We start from the raw sequence: 14,066 nt of genomic DNA, 5'->3' as shown, positions 1-14,066 counted from the left end.
CAAAAATCTTAGAGAGAGCCTGGGAACACGTCCATGCAGTAGCTTGGGCACAGACAGACTGAGGCGCACATGGGGCAGCATGCGTGTCTGGGAACTCCCATGCATATACTCAGTAAGACCTTTACTGAGCTCTAAAAGCTGGGTCCACGCCAGCACCTTTGGATGATGCCACCCATACATCATGCCAAATTCACAGCTGTTTGTCGACTGAGAAATATACTCTCATATTCTTACTGCCACTCTCCCCACCAACCACCAGAAACAAAGTATTTGGGAGGGCTGGAGTAAATGGTGAGTGTATTCTGTCCCTGGTGAGCAATTTTTCAACATCAGTAAATAGGTATGAATCATTTTATTTTACATCACCCTCATAAAAAAAGTGCTTTATCATGCAACACCCTAAACTTCCAAAGCACCTGCTGTGTAGTGAGGCAAGCACATGCCCATACTCCCCATCAGCACATCAGGAATTCAGAGAAGTGAGGGTGGCCCGTAAAACTCTGCATTCACAGCTGTGAGGAACAAGCTGTGAATGCAGAGTAAGGAGACTTCCATGCCACCCCCTCTGCTAGCTGTGGCATGGAAGTCTCCTTACTCCAGCTCAAGCTGCTGAGCGTTATTTTCATTTGACGCAATATGGAGTAGAAAGCAGCCTGTGTTTTAGTAGTCAGCAAAACTTCTGCAGAGCACTAGTGTTACGTCACCTTTATCCCAGTGCTCAAAAAAAAATAAAACTCCACAAAGTATATATCCAAACACACAAAGACACACACTGACAGTGGTGTTATCCTGAGGTAGAAAATGCCTCATCTGTAGAAACCAGAGCTATTTGATATTCCCTGTACGTAGCCGGATCAGTCCAGACCATGGGTTGAGCCTCCTTTCCAGCAGGTGGAGACAGACCAAAACTGAAAGGGTATCCTATATGAGGACAGAGCCTACCCTGTAGCCCTTCAGTATTTGTCTGTCTCCAGCAGGTAGAACAGCTCACCCTGTGGTTCCCTGTTAACTTCTGCTTGTCCCTTTTGGGCATTTCTTTCCTTCTGTGTGTCTATCGTGTTTGGATCAAGCAAGTATTTCTGACTTATTAATTTAAAAAAAAAAAAAAAAAAGTTTGTTCCTGGATTGTGTGAACTCTGTGGATCCTGCACAGGAGACAGTCCCTGTCTCCTCACTCTTGTGGGGCCCTAGGGGGGCTTGGCCCCTTGTTTTATATAGCCTAGGCTCCCCTTTCCCGGTGGTCCTCGGCTGCAGGGGTGAAAATTGGAAGCTACCATTGCGTCCTACTTGTCCCTCGTGGAGTTTGAACTTGGTTCTTCGAGCGCTCTGTCAGGCTCCGTTCGAGCCCCTTCGCCATTCCACCCTGAAGGATTTGACGCTCAAGACGGTATTTCTGGTTTCTATTTGCTCCACCAGACGGGTGTCTGAGATTCAAGCGTTGTCGTGCCACGAGCCCTTCTTACGTTTTTCGGATTCCAGGGTCTCTCTTAAGACGGTCCAGTCATTCTTACCGAAGGTTGTGTCTTCTTTTAATGTCAAGCTCCCCGCGTTCTCTTCTGCGGACATTGCAAGCCCTGGCGGGGATGACCTACGCCGCCTAGATGTGAAACGCGTTCTCATGCATTATCTGGAAGTAACTAATGACTTTTAAGTGTCGGATCTTCTTTATCTTATGGAGTGGCCCCAACCGGGGCAAACAGGCCTCTAAGACTACGATATCTCGCTGGTGAAGGAAGCGATCTCATCGGCTTACTCTGTCAGAGACATCCGGTCCCGGGTGGCCTTAAGGCTCATTCCTTGCATTTTCAGGCTGCTTCCTGGGCGGAGAGCCAGTCTGTTTCCCCGCAGAAAATATGCAGGGCAGCTACTTGGAAGTCCCTGCATACTTTTGTTCGACATTACCGCCTTGATGTTCAGGCGCCAGTTTTTGGTTCTTTTGGGCGACAGGTACTTCGAGCGGGCCTGTCATGGTCCCACCCTATCAAGGGAAGCTTTGGTACATCCCATGGTCTGGACTGATCCGGGTACATACAGGGAAAGGAAAATTAGTTCTTACCTGTTAGTTTTTGTTCCTGTAGTACCACAGATCAGTCCAGACGCCCTTCCCTTTCCATCTTCCTGTCCGCTCGAAGATCCTTATACTATGTGTCCTTTCATTGGAGGCACCGGAAGCATCTATGTGATGATTGTGGGCATTCATGCAAGAGTGTCCATGCACGGAGTTCATTCATTCATCCACTGTTTTTCTCTTGTTCGATATTTTCAGAGTTCTCCTGTTACTTGCTTGTTCCATGGTGTTTATCTTCGCTGCTTTGACAATGGTTATACTGAAGAGCTACAGGGTAGGCTCTGTCCTCATATAGGATACCCTTTCAGTTTTGGTCTGTCTCCACCTGCTGGAAAGGAGGCTCAACCCATGGTCTGGACTGATCCATGGTACTACAGGAATGAAAATTAACAGGTTTCCTAACATTATTGCTGCAACATTAAACAAGAGAGACAGTGTCTGCAGGGTTTTCTTTATATACAGTTCAGGAACCTTGACTCTTTCATTAAATAAACAATTTCTTGAGTAGATAGTAGCTTTTAAACTACCAGAATGACAAAGAATATTCAGTTTACACATTTCCTTTTCTATAAAGGAGAATAGGGTATAGGTATTCATAAGAGCCCTCCATCCTCCCCCACTGCTTCCCACCTGAAGACATATTTCAGAGTATTCTCGCTGGGGTAGGAATTTCCTTGTGCAATCAGGGGCACGGATACTCTCAGGCCTGCTCCTTCCAGGACCAAATCCTCTGCTGAGAGTCGCGTGTCTCTCCTGTCCACCCGGAAGCTGAAGCTTAAGTTCTGCCCGTAACTCAGAACCTGATTGCCCAGGAACTTCTCTGAGAAGGAGGGGAAAAAAAAATAAAAGGAAAGTCAGTGGTGGTTTCTGGCTCAGGAAGCAGACGCTAAGTGCACCTCTGCCTACTACGTCACTCACCTGGTGCAAAGAAGTAGATAGGGAAGTAACTGTCCGAGATAACAGAGATGTCCCGGCTCTCAGCAGACCAACGAAGTAAAATCTCTGTGCCATCTCGCTGCTCAGCACGCCACCCTTCCTCATCTATGAAAGAACAAAGAAAGCAATTGATCTTTATAATTCATAGAAAACCCAGTGCCATAACCTGAAATGCTCAGTGCAGGATTATTGACTTTATCCTGGGGGGCCGGATGAAGGGATGGGGGTAGTATTAATAAACTATCTAGCCCAGCGGTTCTCAACCAGTGTGTCACCAAGAACATGAAGGTGTGTCGTTACACTTCCTGGTCCCCCCGCTGACCCAGCTGCTCCCCCTGTCCCAGTGAGATGCAAACTCTTCCTCCGCCCAGGCTTAAAATGCTGATAGACTGGGCAGAACGTGGCAGGAGAGCTGGAAGAGGCACTCAGTGGTACTAGCAGCACGGTTTCTTCTTCCCGCCTCCTGCTGCCTGGAAGAGGAAGTGGTGTGCAATGGCCAGGCGCGCAGGTAGAAGAGACCATGCTAGATACAAGTGCATGCAGCACTGGCCCAAAGGAGAACAGAAGCGTGGCCCAAAGCAAAAAGAGGAGAAAAGTCAGCCCCGTGTCTGATAAGACTCCTTTCTTGAGGCTGCTGCTATTTGCTCTTTGGTGGTGAGAGAGAGCGAGAGAATGTGAGTGATTGAAAGCCTGTGTGCGTGATCAAGATACTTTGTGTGCGAGAGAGCATGTGTATGTATCATAAAGAACCTGTGTGTATAAGAGAAAGAGAGCACATGTGCAATTGTGTGATTGAGAGCCTACATAAGTGAAAGAGAGAGAGCATGTTTGTGTGTGTGTGTGAGACAGAGCTTAAGAAAGAGAGAGCGAGCTTGTGTGTGACAGAGAGAGGAGAAAGTTGCAAGTAACTCCCCCTCCTCCTAATTCAAAACAATCTCAGGCCACCTGGAAATCGAATGTTTCCAGGTATGGAGAGCAGAGTATTTTATTTATCCTTATTTTTAAATTATTGGGTCTGTGTGTCTGCTGTTTTGAAATATTTTATTGGTGTCTAGAAATTTTTTATATGAGTTTTTACTTATTGGATATTCCATTCATTAGCTGTTGAAAAAATCTGTTCTTTTTGTTAGTATGGTTTTACTTATATTGATTTTATACTTCTTGATTTGTTTTGAAGACTGGTAATGTTTCTCTTTTTCCTTTGTTGTACTGCATACAGAGTCTCTGGCTTGTTGTGGTTTCTAGTTCAGTTTTTGACTGCATGTTTCTAGTTATGCTTTATGGTCTCTTTATTCTTTGTTAGGTGAGGGTCTGCACACGTGACTGAGGTGAGGTTCTCTGCTGGTGTGTAGTTTCTGTGTAGGGCTCTATAGCAGCTTGGCTTGTTCCATTTGCCTAATGGGAGGAGTATTGGAGTTTTAAGACCTGGCGTAATATTTTCAGTGTTGCCTTTTCTTAGGTAAGGTGGTTACTGTTTGAGTACTGGAAGTTTGTGCTGTTCTGGTATGAGAGATTTACTATTTATGCAATTTCTGTTCAGAAAGAGTACTTATGTTTCCCTTGTGTCATTCTTAATAATAAAAGTAATACTGGGCCTTTTTTTTTTTTCTGCCGTGGATTGTAATGAGAAGTCACACATGTGAGCATTGTCTGCCTAGTGTGTCACAATAGGAAAAAGGTTGAGAACCATTGGTCTAGCCCATGCTACAGACATTTTTTTCGATGCATAATGCTATCCATCCAGCCTAGACTGATGCATGTGGTTTCCCATGTTCGGAGCATCATGATGAGAGAGAGTGAAGCATTACCAGTCTGGAAGGTGGAAGAGATGCTGTGTATGCTGTATCCCTCGGCATTGGTGCACACGGAGGAATGGCCAAAGCAGAAACAGGGGGTACAGCCGCGGGGGTTTGTGGGGTCCAGATGGAAGAACCCAGGTTTGCACCTGAAAATAAGATAGGACAGAACAAAATCAGATATTTCCTTTTCTTAAACCAAACCAAACCAAACCACAGAAGCCCTCTAACTCAAAGGAAAAAATACTGCAGAGAGCTATAGTATATGAGATAGAATATCTTGACGCCTTCAACTCAGTGTGCGGCAGTTGTCAAAAAGGCAAATAGAATGTTAGGAATTATTTGGGAAGGCATGAAGAACAAAACGGAGAGACTATAATAATGCCTTTGTATAGATTCATGTTGCAACCGCACCTTGGGTATTGTATGCAGCTCTGGTTGTCACATCTCAAAAAAGGGCATAATGAGCATAAAAAAGGTATAGAGAAGGGCGACAAAAACAATAAAGGGATGGATAAGCTAAACAGATTAGTAGTGCTCTTTAACTTGGAGAAGAGATGCCTGACAGGGGATGATAGTGATATTTATAAAATGAATGGGATAGAACAGATAAATAGGGAACAGTTATTTACCCTTACTACTACTCATAAAAAACGCTTGGGGGTAGCCTACCTGAAGCAGCAGTTGCTACCACCCTAAAAAGCTTGCTGAATAGACTGGATGGACCTTTTTGATCTCTACATATAGAGTCATTCACTATGTTACTTTGTTACCCATTCGAACAATATGGACTAGGGGACACCTTCTAGGAACTGGCATATTTAAAAATATATAAATAAATAAAATCACAGGAAGTATTTATTCACTCTGTGCACAATCAAGCCATGGAATCAGTTGCCAGAGAATGTAGTCAAGGCAGCTAATATAGTGGGGTTCAAAAGAGAATTGGACACGGGCCTGAAAGAAAAAGTCCATAAACTGTTATTAGCCAGGCAGACTTGGGAAAACCGGCGTTTATCCCTGGGAGGGAGATGCAAGAAACAGATCAACTATTGGGGGATCTGCCGGGTACTTGTGGCCCGGACTGGCCACTGCCGGAGACAGAATGCTGGGCTCCATGGACCTCGGTCTGATCCCTCATGGGTCAACCCTCCGGGCTGGTGAATAGTTGCCCAGCCTGCCCCAATGAGGGGAACCACGCAGCACGCCGGGAAAAGGGAACCCAGAAATTAGCCGCAGGATGTGTGTGTTCCTGGTTCCTCGCGGCAGCGGCAGAAACTTTTAAACAGTTTAATGACTAAACAGTAAGATTTTACTTACTACTTAACTGTTTATTATTTTACATCCTTGGAGCTAATCTGGACCAGCATCAGAATCCTAGAATTGCCCTTTGTACTATCCTTCCTGAACGTTGTAATTTTATTGTACTATTGCTAGTATACATGCGTCACTTTTCAATTTTTTTTTTTTAACCACTTTATGCATTACCTTGGCAAGACATGGGCAAACTGGTTCCATGAACGAGAGAGAGAGAGAGAGAAAAATGAGATGGAGGCCCTGAACTTCTCAGAAGGGAGAAGGAAAGCAATTCAGGCTTGACTATTCGTACACGTGTTCCCAACTGATACACAGAGAGGATAAATTTCCCAAACTGCCCATGGTGGAGAACAGTCCACAGGCATTTTTTTTTTTTTTTTTTTAACTTGCAGACTCTGCGCCAGTTTTCAAAAGGGAACGAATGAACGCATGAAGACGGACTAGCAAACGAAGGACCCTCAGAGGTTTGCACCTGCCTTTTTTTTTTTTTTGCTGATAGTATTCCCAGTGGAAAACGCTGCATGCAGTTTTCAAAACCACAAACTACAAACATTGTTTTCTCCTCAGACTTAACCCCACCACCACGAACGTCGACATACGACGACGCTAAAATTACACACATTGAGGATGGGTAATTTTTGAAGAGCTCCCATTTCCTTGCACAAAATACTTTAACCTGCAGAAATGGCTTTGACAATTGCTCAGAAAATGGTTAACAAGACAAAATACCGTATTTTTCGCTCCATAAGACGCACTTTTTTCCCCCAAAAGTGGGGGGAAAATGTCTGTGCGTCTGTGTGTTTAAAAAAGGATTGGATAAGTTCTTGGAGGAGAAGTCCATTACCTGCTATTAAGTTCACTTAGAGAATAGCCACTGCCATTAGAAATGGTTACATGGAATAGACTTAGTTTTTGGGTACTTGCCAGGTTCTTATGGCCTGGATTGGCCACTGTTGGAAACAGGATGCTGGGCTTTATGGACCCTTGGTCTGACCCAGTATGGCATTTTCTTATGTTCTTATGGAGCGAATATAAAAAAAAATTAAAAATCTAACAAAACCCCCGCCCCCTCCTGACCTTCCAAATTAATTTACTACAACCCCCCACACTCCTGAACCCCCCAAGACCTGCCATAAGTCCCTGGTGGTCCAGCGGGGGTTCAGGAGCGATCTCCTGGACTTGGGCCGTCGGCTGCCAGCAATCAAAATGGCGCCGACGGCCCTTTGCCCTTACTATGTCACTGGGGTCGAACAAAAGCCAGCGGTAGCCCCTGTGACATAGTAAGGGCAAAGGGCCGTCGGTGCCATTTTGAATACTGGCAGCCGACGGCCCTTTGCCCTTACTATGTCACAGGGGCTACCGCTGCCATTGGTTGACCCCAGTGACATAGTAAGGGCAAAGGGCCGTCGGCGCCATTTTGATTGCTGGCAGCCGACGGCCCAAGTCCAGGAGATCGCTCCCGGACCGCTCCTGGACCCCCGCTGGACCACCAGGGACTTTTGGCAGGTCTTGGGGGGGTCAGGAGGGTGGGGGTTGTTAAAGTGTTGGGATGGGGGTTTTTTTTTGGGGGGGGGGATTCCCACAGAATTAGAAAGAAAAGTTTTCCGATCTGGGGAATGGACTGAAATGGCCCTCCCCAGACCCGAAAACAAAATGGGAAGAAAAAAAAATGTTATGCATTCCCCTAATTTGCTCCATAAGACACACAGACGCCCGGGGACAGAGCCGGTTTAGCACAAATTTTTTTTTTCCCCCCCTCTGAATCCTAGGTGCGTCTTATGGTCAGGTGCGTCTTATGGAGCGAAAAATACGGTAAATATGGATATATATTTATATTTAGATACTTTATAATAAAGAGGAAAGTTGCTCCATGCCTGCATCACAGGTATGCAAATTGACCTCCACCCATCTCTCCTAGTACTCTCTAGCTCCACCCCATTCTCCAACTATGTCCCCCTCTGTCTGCCTATACCCTCCAGCTCCGCCCCACCCACTCTGTACTACCATATATGGAAATTGAGCTCTGCCACTCACTCTTGCTGTACTCTCCAGCTCCGACCTCCTCTCTGAATTGTCAAATCCAGGCTCTGCTACCTCACGGTATACCTGAGCTCAGTCTGCACTCTCTCCTACCACACATCTCCATTCTTGGATGGGCTATTATTACTAGTATAAAACACGGTACAACAAAATTACAAAGTACAGAAAGGACACAAACTATATTAGGACAATTCCAGGGTTCTGGTGCTAGTCCATAAATATTCTGCTCTTGGGGAGGGCAATTTTCCCTGCTATTTCTAAGGTTAAATAATGATTTAGCCAGATAAACTGACCTGGCTGATAACTATGCCTCTCAAATGCAGCTCTGAAGTGCATGCAGGATCCACAACACACATACACTGAAAAGGGATGCTTCTTTATATCCATTTAGGTCGGGGGGGGGAGACAGAGCTTGTAAATCATTTTCATAAGCACATGTGCTATTCTCCCCTTCTTGGTTGCTCACCAAAAAACAAAAAAAAAAGCCAGCAGCACAACATAGACAGATGGTTTAAACTTGCATACTACATGTATCTTTCTCTCTGAAAATGTACACATAGCGCATGCATTAAAACACTGCGCATACTTTACAATTATGTGGGGTTTTTTGATAATTGCTCCCCCATGTTTCTGTCCTAGTGGCAGGATAAACAGAGAAACAGAAAAACAGTGGCAGAAAAGACCATCATGGCCTATCTAGTCTGCCCATCCACACCAACTGCTCAACTCCACAATCCCTACCCTCCCTCAGAGATTTCTCTGTGCTGATCCCATGCTTTCTGGAACTCAGGTACTGTTCTCCAGCACCAGCATCCCCATTTTGCTGCTCAACCTGTTTCTCTCCCCCCCCCCCCCCCCCCCAGGACTGTGCAAAGATTTTCCTGCTCATTCTTTTGTGGGAAGTCAGATTTTCTCCATCAGGTTTGGGAAATGTGTCCTGGGGTTTCTTTTCCAGGGCTAAGGGACAGAGTCTGATTTAGTAAGTTTCCCCCACCCATCCCCTGAACAGGAGAAAAGCCTTAACAAACCTGAACCAGCGAGAGCAATTTTCTAAGGACTTCCACGTGTACAAAAAAAAAAAAAAAAGTTTATCCACTCAAAGAAGATGTCTGAATATTTTGCATCCTATATGAGATTAAAAGTGTGCACAGAGATTCATAACTTATATAGTTTTACATGCACTCTAGTGGAAGGATTCCCGGAGCCTATTTAGGTCAGGGAGAAAAAACACTGAATTCTGGATTTTCAAGCTACTCTTGTGCAGAAAAAGCATGTGCAGGTATTTGACCTTCCCCCTATCTCCTTGCAATTTTCAAAGCATGCTCGCAATTTTAATTTTTAAAATTAGTCCAAAGATTGCGCATAAAAAACGTCTGAAGACTTTGCAGCTATGTGGGTAGCATGTAAGTCACCCCCATTGCATTTTCTCCAGTTGGTGTTATCAGAAGTGGACTTCCTCTGCCACCACTTTCAGTGCTAATTAAATAAAGTAACCCATTTCATTCTATGTGGACAGAGGGGAAGGAGAAAGGGGGGGAGGGGATATGTGCGTTCTCTCACTTCTATTTTCATTTTTTTAACCAGATGTTTCTTCCTGCTTTATACTTTCAGCTCAATTGGAAGCATAACTGGAATACGGCATCAGGAGCTTTCATTCCCAACTACCTGGGGGTTTCTCCCCTCTTTTATATCCCCTCCCAACTTACTTTAGTTCAAACACTGCAGCCACAGTCCTCTGCTGGGGGGAGAGGGGGCATGCAATTACAGGACTTAAACTCAGCCACTAGGCACCACCATTGGGCGACGACCAACTCCCTGCATCTTCCTTCCCCAGAGACTGTGAGCGTTGCGCCTCCATAAGAAGACCCGAACCGAGATCCAAACCAGCACAGCACTATGGCTCAGCCAGCACTAACCCCTCCCCCCCAGCTGCACTTCCCGAACAGTATGAGAAGGGAGGAGCAGAACACACAGGCTCAGGAAATCCAAAGATAGCGCAGAGAAAAGATGGAGATCTGAAGCAGTCCGTCTCTCTGTCTGCCAGGTTAATCAAAACCAGGACCTTCGCCATGCCTCCAGAGACCGACCCGCAATCACAGCAGTACAGTTACTGACCATCCACTGAATTATGAGGAAAGACTAAAGAGGTTAGGACTTTTCAGTTTGGAGAAGAGACGGCTGAGGGGGGATATGATAGAGGTGTTTAAAATCATGAGAGGTCTAGAACAGGTAGATGAGAATCTGTTATTTACTCTTTCGGATAATAGAAAGACTAGGGGGCACTCCATGAAGTTAGCATGGGGCACATTTAAAACTAATTGGAGAAAGTTCTTTTTTACTCAACGCACAATTAAGCTCTGGAATTTGTTGCCAGAGGATGTGGTTAGTGTAGTTAGTGTAGCTGGGTTCAAAACAGGTTTGGATAAGTTCTTGGAGGAGAAGTCCATTACCTGCTATTAATTAAGTTGACTTAGAAAATAGCCACTGCTATTACTAGCAACGGTAACATGGAATAGACTTAGTTTTTGGGTACTTGCCAGGTTCTTATGGCCTGGATTGGCCACTGTTGGAAACAGGATGCTGGGCTTGATGGACCCTTGGTCTGACCCATTATGGCATGTTCTTATGTAAGTTCTAAAGCCTGGCCGGGCACTTCTCACACACACTTCAAAAATGTAAGTGGGTTTTTCGGTCTGATGTATGAAGGGTGCATATTACATGCACACACTTTCAAGATAACACAAGCTCTTTCCTTTTGAGTGTTAGGATATAAACTACAGATACTATGGGGCCGATGCAATATAAATCGTGGAAAGTGGGCGCCGAAAAGTCAGTGCCCGCTTGCCTAAGGTGCGCAAGATGCCCGCATGGGGGGGCACCATGCAATATCCAAATTAGGGGGTCGCGCTAGCAAGGAGGCACTAGGGTCGCTTGTGCTGCGGCTGCGTCCGTTTTCCTTACTGGCAGATGGCCGGTTATGAAGACCGACGCAGAGTAATTTTTTTTTTTGCTTAAAAAAAGTACAGAAAAACAGTGTTTTCTGCTTTTCTGTACTTTTTACCTGCAGTCAACTATTAACACCTGCTCCAGGCAGGCGTTAATAGCTGAGCGATAAATGTGTGTCTGAGACTCACATTTATTTTTTTGCATGCAGAGTGAATGTTAATAGCCTCATTCACATGCATTTGCATGTGATGAGCACTATTACATTCACTCTGTGTCCAACGCGGGTTAAATAGGGGCTAATCCCCTATTGCATTAGGGGGTGGATTAGCGCCTATTTAACCTGCGGAGTGCAGGTTATACAGTGCGCTCAGCTGAGCACACTGTATTGCATCAGCCCCTATGAAAACAGCAAGCAAAAAAAAAAAAACTTCAGCCCTCGTTTCCAGTTTCCTGAGGTCTCACCTTTCACTGTGCCTATAAGAAAGCAAGACATTCTCTCAGGCATCCCAAGCAACAGAATTAATTTATACGGCGACATCATGACAGCTTCAGAAAATATTTCATCTATCACACAGCAAAACAAATCCCAAAAAACTGGACACTAGTAAAAGCTAGATAAATCTGTTTCAGCAAGTTACAGATCTTCAGTTCTGCTGTACATTATTTGCTTTAAATTCTCTGAAAGACATCAAACATTTGCAGAACTGTCACATTTCTTTGTAAAACTGCAACATAAAATATTTTAATAGCTACTGCTGTTCAGCCAGTGTCAAATGCCTCCTTAAACAGTGAAAAATAAGGACAACTCTGCCATGATTTGTAGTGCGAGGTAGACGTTACCTCTCGCAGTTAAAGCCTTCGACGTTGTCCTTGCAGCTGCAGCGTCCAGTGTGAACGTTGCACTCATCTGTGCTGCCAGCAGGGCTGCAGGAGCAAGGCCTGTGGGGAAGCAGAGAGAGGATGGCATTAAATACCCAGCAGCTCCCCGGCTACCACTCCCTGCATTCCCACCTCCTGCCGAAACACACAGACAGCAATGCAAGGTCACTGCAGGGCATTCTTAGTGACCTAGCAAATTAAAAATCACTAACATTAATGGTTAACCATATCCTCCCCAACCAAAAACACAAGCAAATGTTACTCCGTTTCTCTCTCTCTATGCTGGCAATCTTGATCCTTTCTAAAAACAGCTTCAAAGATATTTTGCTCTTAAAAAGAAACTGTCATTGGAATACCTCTAGTCCATCCAAAATAGATTTTTGTGCCCTATTTATAGGTTGTTTTTTTTTGTTTTGTTTTTTTAATCATTTAAAAAATTGCACTGACCTGCATTTTGAAGTGGATTCTGGGTAATTTAAGGTAAAAGTGAAATTCTATTTGTGTGAAACAAGCTAATCGTTAATTACAGGTGTCATAACTCAAACCAGCTCTTCAGAAACGCGAGCTGCTGCTTCTCCACCAGTTCACCTCATCATCCAATTCGCCCTGTAATACCAGATCCTTACCTGCAGCCAGCCTCCGTCAGAGAATGGAATCCAGGCTGGCATCGGTCACACTTCTCACCCATCACACCTGGTTTACAGCTGCAGCGCCCATAATTATCACACTGTGTGCTGAGAGAGCCTGAGGAGGCAAAAACAAGAGGTTCATTGCCAGGGAGACTGAATCGTGTGCTGCAAGAAGGAAGAGCACACCATGTGGCGAGAGATTTCCCGAGAGATAAGATTTAGACGTGCAAACTAACCTAAAATTCAAACCAAAAACTTTCTAGGCTTATCTCCTCAACTCATACTCGAAGCTCAAATCTCCCTCATGTGCATACTGCAGCTGAAGTTACCCATACAATCTCAGCACTCTGCAGAGTTTCATGTATTTCCTTCTTGAACCTGTCCGCTACCCTGTCATGAAGCACTACAATCCACAATGCTTTATTTCAAATAGCCTTCATTTCAAGGAATTTCAAAACAGATGCATTTTTCTATAATGTCAAAAGAGTAGTTTTATATTTACTGTGCAACTAGCCTCCAGTGGTTCCAGAACTGAACATGACACGAAAATTAAAGGCATGCAAACTCAAATCTCCTACACCACATCTCCCTGGCTCTCTAACTGGCCAACGTGCTGCCATCCATCTACCTCAAAGCTGGATGGCATGCATGTATGCATCTAAGGAACTGAACGCCACTGGAACCCTGAAATGAATACACCTCTAAAATCTCACCTGAAATTCTTCTAAAAGAGACCAAAATAAAATGGAGACCTGAAGCTGGAGTCTCATTTATAGTTTATTTGAAAGGATTTTCTTAAAGGGGATAGAGAGAGAGACACAAGCTCATTCATTCATGTGGAAGACAGATCATGGACACACCTCTCAAGTGAAGACTCTCCCACAGCCAAAAATGCCAAACCTTGAAACGACGAGACAACAGAAAGATATAAAACTGAGCCTCTTGGAAGTATTTATGTATTTAATATACCATACTTTCATTGTCTGAACCATTACAGCGGTTGGCAATTAAAATAATCAAGCACAAAATAAGCAAACGAGTAACAATATTATACGCAAAACTATTTAAAAATTCAAATAAAACATACAATTAAGGGTTTAAAAAAATTCAACCTAAAAACGTATCCCTCCATAAAAAGCCAGGTCTTTACCAAACTTCAAATAATTTCTCTCTACCTGAGCAGACAGCAGCAATGTATTCCAGAAAGATGGAGCCAGATATAAAAATCACAGAACTTTGCATGTTCAAGCCTTCCCTGTTTTTAAAGATGAAATGCTTAATAATTACTGAGAGGATCTCAATTGCTAAGGAGTTTCGCAGGGAACAAGTAGATCTACCAAACATCAAGGACAACCAGTATATAAAACTTTATGAGCTAAAGATAATTTTTTAATTGGAATCTCTCTCTCTCACTGGTAACCAATGGACTTTATGCAAAATTTGAGTCACATGATC

General features: G+C 44.3%; 1 protein-coding gene across 1 annotated transcript in view; it reads right to left on the bottom strand.

Moving 5' to 3' along the window:
- Positions 1 to 14,066, bottom strand: part of LAMC1 (laminin subunit gamma 1) — a 367,470-nt gene that overhangs the window by 113,212 nt on the left and 240,192 nt on the right. The window contains exons 6-10 of the mRNA XM_029618808.1: positions 12,609 to 12,726; positions 11,944 to 12,042; positions 4,813 to 4,949; positions 2,987 to 3,109; positions 2,699 to 2,888 (exon numbers count right to left, since the gene is read on the bottom strand). Coding sequence (XP_029474668.1) covers positions 2,699 to 2,888; positions 2,987 to 3,109; positions 4,813 to 4,949; positions 11,944 to 12,042; positions 12,609 to 12,726 — 667 coding nt within the window. The remainder of the gene's footprint in view (positions 1 to 2,698; positions 2,889 to 2,986; positions 3,110 to 4,812; positions 4,950 to 11,943; positions 12,043 to 12,608; positions 12,727 to 14,066) is intronic.

Source organism: Rhinatrema bivittatum, chromosome 10 (assembly GCF_901001135.1).
Source record: "Rhinatrema bivittatum chromosome 10, aRhiBiv1.1, whole genome shotgun sequence".
NCBI lineage: Eukaryota > Metazoa > Chordata > Amphibia > Gymnophiona > Rhinatrematidae > Rhinatrema > Rhinatrema bivittatum.
Note: the sequence above shows the minus strand (reverse complement) of the source record. Positions and strands in the feature narration are given on the sequence as shown.